The sequence below is a fragment of the Choloepus didactylus genome, chromosome 2 (genome assembly GCF_015220235.1).
Source record: "Choloepus didactylus isolate mChoDid1 chromosome 2, mChoDid1.pri, whole genome shotgun sequence".
NCBI lineage: Eukaryota > Metazoa > Chordata > Mammalia > Pilosa > Megalonychidae > Choloepus > Choloepus didactylus.
This window is the reverse complement of record NC_051308.1, coordinates 89,119,137-89,132,889: the sequence shown is the minus strand read 5'-3', so window position 1 is coordinate 89,132,889 and position 13,753 is coordinate 89,119,137. Positions and strand designations below refer to the sequence as shown.

The window sequence follows — 13,753 nt, the reverse complement described above, 5'->3', positions numbered from 1 at the left end:
AGTTGGCCATTAGGAGAAGCAAAGGACATTATTATTTACATAGGTTATATGTTCTACACATTAAGATCTAATACATATTCATTTTGCACTTTGATCATTTATACCAGGTTGGGTAATATATAAACATTCCCCTGGTTGCAGCTAATTAAAGTAACTTTTTGTTTCACCATCTTTTCAATACTATTTAGATGTTAGTTTATTTTAGTAATGTAAAACATAATCTCATATTACACAGCATAATTAAAAGTATCTACAAATGTATGCTAAAATGAATATAAAGCAATAGTTTTAAAGCAGTTTTGAATATTTAAAAATGTCCTTAGTCCTAAATGTGGTCATAATATTAAAATTTGTGAATGAAAGTAAAATTCTCACATACACTTGGGCAGCTTTGTAGGCACTAAAATAAACTCTTAGCTTCTGGCTTAATTTGAAATGTAATTAAAGCATAAGGATTTTTAACTATCTGTTTTTATGCCTTCATGATATCGAAAACAAAATTTTTAATTAACAAGCAGTCTAAGGAGATATTCTTTATGATGATACTTTATGATAATTCCTAAATGTGAAATGATCACTTTCTGGAGAATTCTTTTAGATTACACATAGTAAAATAAACTCTCATTCAAATGAATAAAATTAGAGTGCCCAGAGCATTGCTACTGCTGCTACCACTACCAGTATTAAAATGCTATTAAGCCCTTTTTCTAGACCAGATGCTTTACATGTGTGATCTCATTTAATCCTTACAATACCTCAGTGAGGTCAGTTCTATTATTTGCCCCATTTTTCAGAAAAAGAACCTGAGGCTTAGAGGGAAGTTGTTTGTCTAACAGCTGGATGTGACAGAGTAGAGATTCTAACCCAGAACTCTGATACCAGAACCCACACTTTCATGTACCACGATTGCCTTACTAGGCAAAAACATGAAGTGAGTAAATGTTTGAAAATGTCTTTAGGGGAATGATGTCTACCAATCTGTTACAGTTTTCTCTTAAAGGATACAATAACCTATTTGACTAAAATTTTCATAGTAAAATTTACCCATTAGAATCTTTCTTCTACATTGAGACTGCTATAAATTTTGTGTTGATATTATTTTACTATTAGCCATTTAAGCAGTTTACTGTTACTAATAAAGCCAATTCCGAACATCCTGGAAGCCACCACTGACAGGTCATTTAAATAATATCTCAATCCTCATAACATTTTCTAGGCAAGCAGACTGTTAATTTGCGAATTACCCATAATCAGGAACTTGAGGAAAGCTTCCCTTCAGTCTTGTCTTTTTCTTTATATTTACAAATGCCTTATAAATAATGGTATTAGATGCACTGTAAGTTTTTAGTTTATATTTTCAGTATACAATGATACAATGTTAAAGAAATACTGAGAGAAGAGGAATATAGAGTCCAACTTTGAAAACTCAAAAGCTTCTATTTCAAGTATCTGCATGTCGGCTATTCAAGAGTGAATTCTTTCTTTTATTTTCTTCTCTCCTGCATTCGACCTGGTGGGGAACAGAGGGCAGGGGGGAAACTGAGCCTTTATAATCACACATTTCAGTTCTAATCCTGGCTCTGATTTGTTAGCAATTTGAATTTAAATAAATTACTTAAACTCTTGAGAGTGGTGGTTTCCTCCTCTGTAAAATGGGAATGATAAAACCAGCCTAATAAGAACTAAATGAACTCGTTAAGAACTAAATAAGATAATGTAAATAAAGTTCCTCTGCAGCATATGGTTAAATATTTGTTACTTCTCTCCCCTTTCCCCATTCATTCCGATTTCAAACTCAGTTGATATTTTTAAAATGAAGTGGATTACAAGGTTTATTGGTCAGTTCTAAGCTTCAGGAAAAACTGCTGCTGTAAACCATTGCATAAGATAGTTCCTTTGACTTTGAGATACAAATGAACAGTGGAAAATCTGGTTATAATAAGGTTATAAAGAAGGATTATGTATTTCCACATGATAGCCCATAGTAACAGTGTTTTGTTGATCATATTAAGACAGATAAATACAACAAATGCTCTCTTTGTTCCCCGTTCTTGTCACAATTGCTCAACTTAATAAGAGGTAATTGATTACACTCTGTTTGCATTATAGTCAGGAAATTGAAGAGGGCAGCTAAACTTTGGATTTTTTTCTTCTCACACTATCAAGTCTTTCACTTCCTCTTACCTGTCACAGTGACAATAGAATATGTGTAAATTATCAAATCACTCCCAAAATAAAGTAACACCTAAAAATATTTGGAGTTTGGGAAAAACTGGTCGAGGATTGGAGTTGTGTGATACTTTTTATTTGTCCCTCCTGATTTTTTATTAATTGGACAAGGAAATAGAAAATGGAGACATTGATTATGTTCTAGTATACTGAGAACATTTCTTTCCCTTTTCTAAGTGTTAAAATTCTGTCTCCTTTCCTGTTTTTGGTGGATGATCTTGCTCTTATGGGCATACTTTTTTTATTCATATTAATAATAATAGCAGCTAACAGTAATCAAATGCTTTCCAGAGCTAGGCACCTTGTTAAGGGCTTCACATAATTTTCTCATGATTCTTCATGGTGTCAGCACTGTTCTCATTCTCTCATTTTATGGATGAGAAAATTAAGGCTGTAATTCACTCATGGTCACACAGCTAGTGAATGGCAGAGCGAAGTATCAAACCAGGTTATGCTGACTCTGGACCTGTGTGTTAACCATTGTATTATTCTCTCCTTGTGACAAAACTGGACGCTGGAAAGGCAGAAACTCCAAAGTCTTCAATGACTTCCCTTGGCTTACACACCATATATTCCGAACTTACCAACCTGATATTTTAAACCTACATAAGCAGATTCCAATAGGCCGTTGCAACCTTATTTACTGTGCCTACTATCAATTCATCACTTTGGCCAGATTAATTTCATTTTCCCTGTAAAAGAAATTATTTTGCTCTGCCTATCTAAATTTAATCCGTCCTTTCCATGAAGCCTTTCCTGTCCGCAGAGGGGCTTCATTCTGTTACAATCCTATATCACTTATTATTGCATTTATTATTTGACAGACATAGTCCATATTATACTCTGTAATCTGCCTGTTTGTGTGAAGATATCAGTGCTTGAGAAGCAGTAGTGACTGGCACATGGCGGTTTATTGGAATATGTTTGTGCCTCCCTGATCATCCTTGAGTGATGAAGGGAAGAGCGTGCAATTTGGAGCCAGACACACCTGGATTTGAATTCTATCAGCTCCATTTCTAACTGTGAGAATTGAGGCAAAGTGTTGAACTCCACACTTCATCTATAAAACAGGTATGATTATAGACCCTAGCTCATTGATTTATTGTGAAAATTAAATGAGATTCTGTGCCTAGGACACAGAGGACACTTAATAAATATTAGCTGCTATTATTATCATTATAAAAATTTAGTAAATATTAGTCATTGTTACAACTGAATTGTAGATTGTGTATTACAAATTCTTTAAGCCCAACTCATGTGCATTATAGGCATTTAGTAAATGCTGTTTTTTTTTTTTTTTAAATTGAGATATAATTCCTATACTGTAAAATTTACCAACTAAATGTTTTAACTGCCGGGTTTCAGCTGGAGTCCCCTGCTGCAAGCTGCTAGAACATAACCTACTGCAGGGGACAGAACACATTGGAAAGGGATTCTTCCAGGCTAGGGGGCGCCAGAAGGACTTGAGACAAATAAGCACTTGAGTGAAAACTAGTTTACAGCCGATTGTTGCTCTTCCCTAATTTATATTCCCACGTAGTTGGAGGAAGGGAGTGAATCTGAAGATGGGGGTGGGAAGAGGAAATTTCCTCTTTGGGAAAAGGGGCCTAAGCCTTAAAGTCCTGGTATTTTTTAGAGCGTAACCAAAGTAAGAATTGTCACAATCCCCTAAACTCACGTTTTGATATTTTTATTATCATCAAGGAAAACTCTTCCACTGGTTTTCACAGTAAGTGGTAATGATATTGGGGTGATTGTGTTCCTTTCACAGCCTGGTTTGTGAGGAGAGAACCCCAAAGGTGTTGAGATTTATGGCAGCTTTGAAATGGAAGTAAGACCAGTTAAGGCCTGGAATATATAAGGCCTGTGGCTTAGCAGCCTCAGAAGACTTGAGTAGCGAAGTTATTTACCTTTTAAAAATTTTTAGAATTACCCTTTTTGTACAACATGTATTTTATTCCCTTTCAAGATGTTAGTCATGTGTACCGCTATGACCCAGATGGATAACAAGTTAGAGATCAATGTTAGTCTTTTTCTGTACGACTGTTCAACTTGCATGTACCATGTTAAATGCAGTTTTTAATGGAAGTGCATTGATAGATGATTGCATCTAGTTGTAAAAAAGTGAATATAAAGTATCACCCTTGTGGAATAGTTTGATTTTGTTGTTAGTAAAACTTTTTTTAAAAAATTACTGGAATGCTTTAGAAATTAAGGTAAAGTTATTGGCAATTACAAGTCAGTTGTTTTCTCAGCCTAAAATGGGACAAGGTAAAGCAAGATATCACTACTTGTACTTTTAGATGTGTCTGAAACCATCCTCATTTCTGGGTGGTAGCCAAATAATCAGTGGATGCTTGAGAGCACTTGAAATACTTATTTTTGATTAGATGAAATTTAATGTGAATGTGTTGCCTATGGATTTTAGGGTTACGAATGAGACATATAAAAAGTTGAATTGTTAAAGAATTGCCCTATTCTTTCATAGCCTGGAATCTACCTCAGCCTCATTCTTTGTAGCAAGATGCAAATGAGGAGTAAGATAGCCAGTATACCTGTTAAGCAAGTATTTAGGTCCCACTGGTTTTTCTTTTCTTAGTTTAACTCTGGGGAATTTTATTTTATTTTTTTTAAGAAACTGTAGTTTCTGAGGTTTTGAATTTGCCTAGCAATTGCTAGGAAAGATAATGAGATGAATGGTTGGAATTTGACACAATAATGGTTTTCTCTATTTACTTTTGCATGATTTAAAAGAGAACTAATATTTCACTTATTTATCTTTTATTTTTCATTCTTTTCCCTTTGTGAAAACTCAGTATGTGTTACTGGACTATTCTGTAATTCCAGAATATTCTGAAAAGCTTTCTTCTATTGATAATTATGTGGTTTTTCATTTGCATCTTTATCTTTTGTTTCCCCTCTTTACGTATTTAGATTTTATAATGTGCATGCCTAAGTGTTGATAGAAAACTGTTCGGAATGTAGGTTTTATATTATTACAACAGTATTTGTAGAATTTTGTTTTAGAGTTGTTTCTTTTCATGTCTACACCATGAACGTTTTGATTTTTAAGATCCCTTAAAATAGAGTCATGTATACTTCCATGAGTATTTAGGATTGTTTCTGAATCACATCCTTGTTTTAACTTGAGGAGAGCTTTTTAAGTCTCTTAAAACATCTGTAAGAATGTTTATGCACAATTGGGCAAGGGATGCTCAGGCAGGAGGAGCTCTCTGCAGGGGCTCGGGATGTACTTGTGGGGGAGGCAGAAAGAGCTCTCTGCAGGGGCTCGGGATGTACTTGTGGCGGAGGCACCTTTCTGCCCTGTAGACCGTATTTCTCTCGTGGTGGTTTTATCCTCCTTTCCATCTGCTCCTGATTTTTTGGCTGTTGTTATAAGAATGTTCACATAGAACCTGAGACATGGGAAAGGGTGTTTACAGCCACGAGAGCATGAGGTGGGATCAATTTTCAATCTATTTGCTGCTCTGACTGGTCAATACAAAAATGCTACTCCCCTAATGAAATTCCTTTGTTTCGCTGCATTTGGGGAGAACACAGCAATAGAACAGTGTCCACATCTTATTCAAGCTTTTCTTGTTTTTTGTTTTGGATGTTTCTAAATTTGATACTTGAAAATATATGTCCTCTGAAGGTCAGGATGGGGTTTATTTAAGTCATACTCACTATGACCCAGGTATTTTTTGGCTAAAAAGATGATGGTGGGACAAAATCAACTCACTGAGAGATAATTTCTATGTAAAATCCTAAAGTGTTTAAAAATCATTGGAGATATTTTACTTGTTAAAATGTTCTTACCTTAATGAGATCCAGAGCCTTTTGAAAACTATTTTGTAGCCACTTTGGCCTCTGAATATAAAGACTGTAAAGAGTAATGTAACTTACAAAAAGTATAACAAGTGTCATTGAATCCCCTTTTATAGCTAAAGAATTATTAGAAAATCCAAACTAGGTTATAAAGTAGACTGTTAGGACACATTATAGCAATCCTGGGGGGACATTCTTAACATGCAGGATTAGTGTTACCCTTTGTTTGCTTCTTATTCTGATACAGATTAAAAAAGTATTCCCATCTCCAAACCCCCCAATAAACCTATTCAGTGGTGGGAAATAGGACACACTGCTTTTGACTCTCAGAGCACACTTGAAAACAGCTACTGTAGTCCATCCTTCTCAATTTACATGACCATGAGGAAACTGAAACCTGGTGAGGTTAAATGACTGGCCCTGTGACTAACAGCTAGCTAGTTCCTGTTTGAACTGGGGACCATCTTTTTGATTACCCCAATTGCCTAATTTTCTACTGCCTGTTTGATTCATAATCCTTTCCCGATATATTTTAGCAGCAAATGGTGGCGTCTGAACTGCACCCCTTGGCTTCAGGTAATTCTCCACCCCCACATCTTTTTTTTCCCCCTGTGGAAATGCATGGTGTGAAATAGATAACTGTAAAAACTCAGGTGGAAACAGTCCTGGGAGATCAGTAGGTTACAGTCCACTGGAAAAAGGTAAAAGAGATATCTTGCAAAGGGAGTAAAGGACCGTATGTATACATGACTGTGTACAACAGTTCCAGAAGTTTGGGGAGGTATTAGGGTAGCTATTATTTCTGAGACTGGAGAAAATGGCTTTAGAAAAATGGAAAAAGCCAATACAGTGCAGGATTGCAAAGATTACTTACCGGAAACTTGCTTTTCTTCAGAACCACGAGTGTGCATTTAATTGTAAGAGAAAAGAAACATTTGAGTTTTTCTTTTTCTAGACTATGAAAGTGAAGTTTGTTGGAACATTTTAAGGGTGACAAAAAAAATGAAGGGCGCAAATCAGACTTGGAATTTTTGATCTAGAAAATGTATGCACTGGTAGCTTTGATAGAGGACCTCAGATTTAGAAATGAAATATTAATAATAATTCTAATCACCGTGGCTAATTAGAACATAATCTCTTGAAGGCAGCAAACTGAAGCTTTTAAAATGTTTATCTAAGAACCTGGGTAGGATTCTAAAAAGACTGAATTATTTGCAGTTGTTAGCTTCTGTTTATGTGAAAGTAAAACAATCATTAGTCTTTGTTTCTACAAAATGTTTTGCACTCTTATAGTCCTGGTGCCTTAGTTTATGAATTTAATATACCACATCAAGTATTATTTGATATTATTCTCCCATTCCTTTTTTCTTGGGTTATAAATATCTTCTTAACCAAGAAGATCACTGATTGTTACACTGAATGTACTCTCCCAGGGTGCAGAGGGGACTGCTCAAATGCGGTTATAATTCTTGTTTGCCCCTGGGCGGTTGCCAGCAGGGAGTAAGGCATCATGGGAAGTAGTTTCTTTACCTTCCACAACAGGTGTCTTTGTCAGTGCACCTTATTCAGATATCAGTGTGCGGAAGCACTGAGTCACTGTAGCAAAGAAAAATATGAAAGCAAGAGGAATTGCTTTTACATCTAGAAAATGGTGCTGCAAGATAAATCTGAATTCTTCTGGTGCTAGTGAATTCATGAAGAGGTTCACAGTATCTTTTAAAGTACTCCTGAAAAGATAAAAGGAATTTAAAAGGTACGAACTGCCTGGATTTCTTGTAATGCCTTGTCTGCTTATTATCATGTTAATTGTTACCTGATTGGTCAGAATTAGGAAATTCTTTTTAGGTGCTGGAAAAGATTCTGTCGACAATAAAGCTTAAAAGACAAAGCTGCATTGTAGAAAAAAAAAAAAATGGAGTAAATGCTTTACTGGCTCCAACAAGGGTCAAGCCCAGTTTGAAGCTCTTTAAATCTTGAGGATTTATTTTGAGAATTGCATTTTTTGTTCACATAAGCCTATTAGATTTGCTTCTGTTTCCTAGCAATAAGGTGTGTTTTCCCCCTTCCCTCTGTGTGTGTGTGTGTGGGGGGGGGGTGTTTAATCTAGAACGCTATGGCAGTTGCAAAATTCTTCTATTAGCATTTAAATTGAACATGCTACTATTTAAGTAATCATGCTAATCTAGGTGAAGATCCTTTAGAAAGACTTGAGAAAAGAGACACTGTAGATTTCATTTTGAGTTTTGTTCATTTGTTTTCTGAAAAGTTAACAAGCCTAAGATGACATAATATTGCTATAGGTAATTAGGACTAAAAATCCTAACCAATGGGTGTAGGTTCTGTTGATTTTAGACAAACATTGCCAAATTGATTTCTAGTTCTAACAAATAGTGTTTCTCATAGTAACTGCAGCGTCATTATAATATTCTCTAAAAATCCGAGAAGATATTAGCTTAATTAGGAATGTTGGAAAAACAACTTTTGGAGGCACTTTATCTGCCCTTTCCCACTTCTTTATTTGCTAAATACTTTATTCCCTCAAATTAACATAGATTATATTTCCTGTCTTTAATTTAGGCAATTTTGTCATGATAATTGTGGTCAGCTTTCAAACTTTTAATCTGGGAATATGGAAGTTCATTTATAGTTCCCAGCTGTATTTTTAAAAACCATTTCTAGTGGCTAAGGCACCAACAATTTATGGCCATCTGCTGATTTGGGCAATTAAAAGAAACATCTAACCTTAAAAATGGAAGAAGGAAAGAACTTTTATGTATGGGAGGAAAAATATTCACTTTAAAAAGGAGGCCCTTGATTGCTTTCTAAATAATAAGACAGCAGAATCTAAGTTGTCAAAATAAGGAGCTCTGTTTTAAAATATTTTTTTTTAGTGGGAGAAGGGGAAAGGATTATTGATATTGCTGTCCCTGTTTCATTTTTATATCTTGATACTTCTTTTTTTTTAACAGAAATATTCAGAGGGGGAAAAGAATCTTTCTTTTCACACTTCAAGAGATAATTTTTAACTACACCAAGAATTCTATAAATTCTGAACAATTAAAAGAGGTTGTCATCTATTTATTTTCTATGAATGTGCAAAAATAATTAGTAAAAGTCAAGAAAATTCACCTTCTCTAAGAAGACTCTTCATTTAAATAAATACTGAAGTAAGAAGATGAACTGTTACAGAGATTTCTAATTTTCAAGAACATAAGATAAATCAGTTGTGTTTTGTTTTTTGTGGGTTTTTTTTCTATAGAATATTTCTATTTAGGACATTTTTGTTTCTTTTTTTTTAAGTGTAAAGATTTTCAAAAACTGAATTTTTCAGCTGCTGTATTAAGAATACAGAAGGTATTTATAGTGTATACTTCCTGAATAGATAAGAGACCTCCTTTAGTTTTCTAGGGGTGAATTACAAAACAAGCCTGTAATAGCAGCTACTCTTTTTTTTCCTTTTTTCCTTTTGGATTTTTGACACTCCACCCCCTCTAGCTCAGGTGGGTGTGTGCATTGGCCCTGTGCTGCATTAGGATTTTTCCTTGGATTGTCTGGTCTGGAGCTGGGACAGCAGCCACTGCCGTGGAAAAGCCAGCTGGCAAGATGATGGAAGAAATCTCTATTATGGTAGCTTATGACGCCCATGTTTTCAGTCAGCTGCACGATGAAGACTTCCTCACTAGTCTGGTGGCCACCAGCAAACCCAGGTCTATGGTAGGTGGTGCCTTGCACACTGCTCTGGGACTTTCTTTTCCAATAGAACAGTTATACTCCTGTAACATTGAGGCTCAGCTTCCTAGGAATTAAAATTGCTGTTGGCTTTGTATTATAAGCTGCAACAAGGTCTACAGATTTTCAGTGATTTCTGCACATAACTAAATGCTAGTATATTCATCATTACATTTCATGTGTCTTAGGAGAAAAACTTATATAGTTAGGTTGAGAGGAGTTTTATAGTTCCAAACATCACTTTGTTGCAGTTGTGTTTGCTTTGTATGTGTGGGAATGATTATGTTGGTAAGGGCTACTTAGAGATACACACATGTAATTCAGCCTTTTTGAAGTGGAACATTTCTACCAGTGGGCTATAACATTGACATTGAGAATTGAGCTATTTAAAAATCAAATAATTTTTATGGTCTGTAAATCATTACTAAGAGGAACTATGATGACAATAATTCCTAGTAAAATTTTATTTGGGGTTCAATGATTGTAAAAATTTTACAGTTCTCTAAAGGTGTGCATGTCCTGGCATAACTATTTTCATGCAGAAAATTGACATTTTGCAAGTGTTTTTTGTTTCTTCTCTATAGATGTCATCCTTACAATGGGTATATTGAGTTTATTTAACATATCAGTGATCTGTACCTTTTAAACAAACTTTTTTAACAATTGTTGTAATCACGTCTTATTCATTATATTTATTAGTACTCATCACAATTGATAGAATGTATCATGACATGTTAAATCTTATTGGTATGAAACCCTGTTTCCCTATTTTAAGGCACAGGAAACTTAAAAAAAATATATGGCAATGTTTTCAAGTAATATACTGCAACAGATAAAGGGGAAACCCATATATTGATTTAAAAAGGCTTTAGGGTCATATCAACCAAATGCAATGTATGGACCTTGTTTGGGTGCTGATTTGAACAAACTATAACAGCTTTCTAAAACACAATTAGAAAAATTTGATCACTGATTAGGTATTTAATAATATTAAGAAATTTAATTTTTAGGTGGACTAGTGATATGATTATGTTTAAAATGGTGATTTACAGATACATATTGAGGTAGTTATGGATGAAATGTCTGCAGAGATTCAAAAAAGCAGTGGGGTTGGTGATGTGGATGAAACTAAATGTGGTTAGTAGTTGAAACTAAGTGATAGATACATAGGGACTGGATTCATTATACTCTCTATTAGATGTTTTATAGATGTAGTTTAAAAGAATCAGCTGGACAAGAACTAAAAACAAATTCAAAACCACATGCTTCTGAAAGTGTTTGATAATACAGAAACATCTGACCTATTGCATACTTTTCCTATTTAATAAAAATAGTAAAAAATTTTTTTTCTATTTTTATAGTTATATACATACATACATTCACGTGGAGTTTATAGCCAACCCTTAGTTACCCGCAAGTCAGGATAAGATAGTCCATAGTTGTGAATAATCTTTAAACTTCAATTTAGCCACTAATTTCTCAGTATTCCACTACAAAAACTTATCCAAAGAAATCAGTATTCTGTTTCATTTCTTTCTGATGGTCCAATCAAGATCCTTTCAAGAGATCTGAGTTAAGTCTTCAAAAATTTGTAGGAGTTTTCCATACCAAAGGGGAGAAGAGACAAAGAACATGGAGGTGTGAAGTAGCACATTGTAGAGGACAGAGGAGACTAAAAATGTAGGCCGTGATCAAATTGTAGTGAGCAGCCTATGTTCAATCAATATAGGACCCTGTGTGTGTGTGTGTGTGTGTGTGTGAGAGAGAGAGAGAGAGAGAATAAATGAATGAATGAATGAACATTAACGTGCTTACCAGGACACACTTTTCTATTTGTAGGTTATATAAATATTGTATATATTGATATATATTATGCCTTGATGTAATCTCGGCTCCCCAAAGTGGACTCCTAGCACCCCTGAGCTTCTATGATTTGAAATTTGTTTACTAATATGGAAAGCCTTAGAGGTATGAGAGAGACATAAATAAAATGTTACTCTGTACACAGAGCTTTTTTTTTTGTCTGAAAATGTCTTTATTTTACTTTCATTTTTTTAAATCTCAATTATATATTCCTTTAAATTCAGTTTTATTGAGATATATTCATGTATCATATAATCATCCTTGATGTACAATCAGCTGTTCACAGAATCATCATATAGTTGTGCATTCATCACCCCAATCTATTTTTTGAACATTTCCCTTATGTTCAATTAAGAAAAAAATTAAAATATAAAAAATAAAAGTAAAAAATAACACCCAAGCCATCCCCCCCCACCCTATTTTTCATTTGATTTTTGTCCCCAATTTTCTACTCATCCATCCATACACTGGATAAAGGGAATGTGATCCACAAGGCTTTTCACAATCACACTGTCACCCCTTATAAACTACATTGTTATACAATCGTCTTCAAGAGTCAAAGCTACCAGATTGCAGTTTGATAGTTTCAGGTATTTACTTTTAGCTATTCCCAATACATCAAAACCTAAAAAGGGTTATCTATATAGTGTGTAAGAGCGCCCATCAGAGTGACCTCTTTACTCTATTTGAACTCTCACACACTGAAACTATTTTGTTTCATTTCGCATCCCCCTTTTGGTCAAGAAGATGTTCTCAATCCCATGATGTTGGGTCCAGATTCATCCTCAGGAGTCATATCTTGCATTGCCAGGGAGATTTACACCCCTGGGAGTCAATTCCCATGTAGGGGGAAGAGCAGTGAGTTCACCTGCCTAGTTGGGTTAGCTAGAGAGAGAGGGCCACATCTGAGCAACAAAGAGGTACTTGGCGGGGGGGGGGGGGGGGGGGGGTGGGGGGGGGGTGGCGCTTAGGCACAATTATAATCAGGTTTAGCTTCCCCTTTGCTATAACAAGCTTCATAAGGGCAAACCCCAAGATAGAGGGCTCAGCACACCAAACCGCCAGACCTCAATGTTTGTGAGAACATCAGCAACAATCCAGTTGAGGAAGGCCAACACTTCTGCATTTCCCCCCAGCTCCTCAGGAGGACCCTGCATATTTATTTTTATTCTCTTCCTGAATTACTTTGGGATGTGTCGCTATTTCACACTAACTTGTGCAAACCTACCAGGTCTCACTTCTTATTCAATGTTCCATGTAATTATTGTATTTGAACAAACTGTATGAGTTAAATTGTTTAGGAAATATAGATCCTGTACCAAATAAACATTTCTTCCCTTGGTCTCACATGGAAGTTGAAGTTTTAAAACACAGTCAGTATTGTCCTTTACCCTTTGGCCTGATTTGCCCTAGTCCTAACTACATCTGCTTCATTTATATCTCTAATTGAAGTCTGAACTCTCAGCTTTTTTAACAGTTGCTGTATGTGCTAATACTGACATTCATATCTTCTAGTTCTGGGTTTTAGGTGTCACACAAATACCCAAAATTCCAGGGATCGATCAGGTTATACACAAAGGGATCAGCATCACAGAATCTGGAGATGGCCATTACAATTCAGGAATAGATGTGACTGCTGTAAGAGCTTAAATTCTAGGGACCATTACAATAAGCGTTCCCCTGATAAGCTGTGCTTTAAGATCCACTTCTGAGTTTATACATTGTAGTTAGTCCATATTGGTGAGGCAGTATAGTGTTTGCCTTTGTTTCTGGTGTAGTTCACTCAAAATGCTGTCTATAGGATCCATTCACCTCGTTGTCTGTCTCACAGCTTTACTCCTTGCAGTTCAATATTCCATTGTATGCGCACACCACAGTTCACCATTCTGTTCCTCAATCCATGTACCCTTAGGCCACCTCCACCCATTGCAAATCATGCATACTGCCTCCATAAACACCAGTGTGCAAATGTCCATTCGTTTCCCTGCTCTCAGATCTTCCACGTATATGCCCCTTAATGAGGTTGCAGGACCTTATGGCACCCACATACTTAGCTTCTTGTGGAACCACCACACTGTCCTCCAGAAAGGCTACACCATTCTGC

At 35.5% G+C, this 13,753-nt stretch overlaps 1 protein-coding gene across 10 annotated transcripts in view; it reads left to right on the top strand.

Annotated features, from left to right (window-relative positions):
- RABGAP1L (RAB GTPase activating protein 1 like) overlaps positions 1 to 13,753 on the top strand; it is an 891,828-nt gene that overhangs the window by 772,780 nt on the left and 105,295 nt on the right. For 4 of the 10 annotated variants that reach the window (XM_037825297.1, XM_037825302.1, XM_037825303.1 and 1 more), the window contains one exon: positions 9,553 to 9,771. The exons of 3 other annotated variants lie outside the window; for them this stretch is intronic. In XM_037825297.1, the coding sequence (XP_037681225.1) occupies positions 9,553 to 9,771 (219 nt within the window). Of the gene's footprint in view, positions 1 to 7,563; positions 7,811 to 9,026; positions 9,772 to 13,753 lie in introns of those variants that run through there. 3 more of the 10 variants (XM_037825306.1, XM_037825305.1, XM_037825301.1) reach the window with 3 other exon arrangements.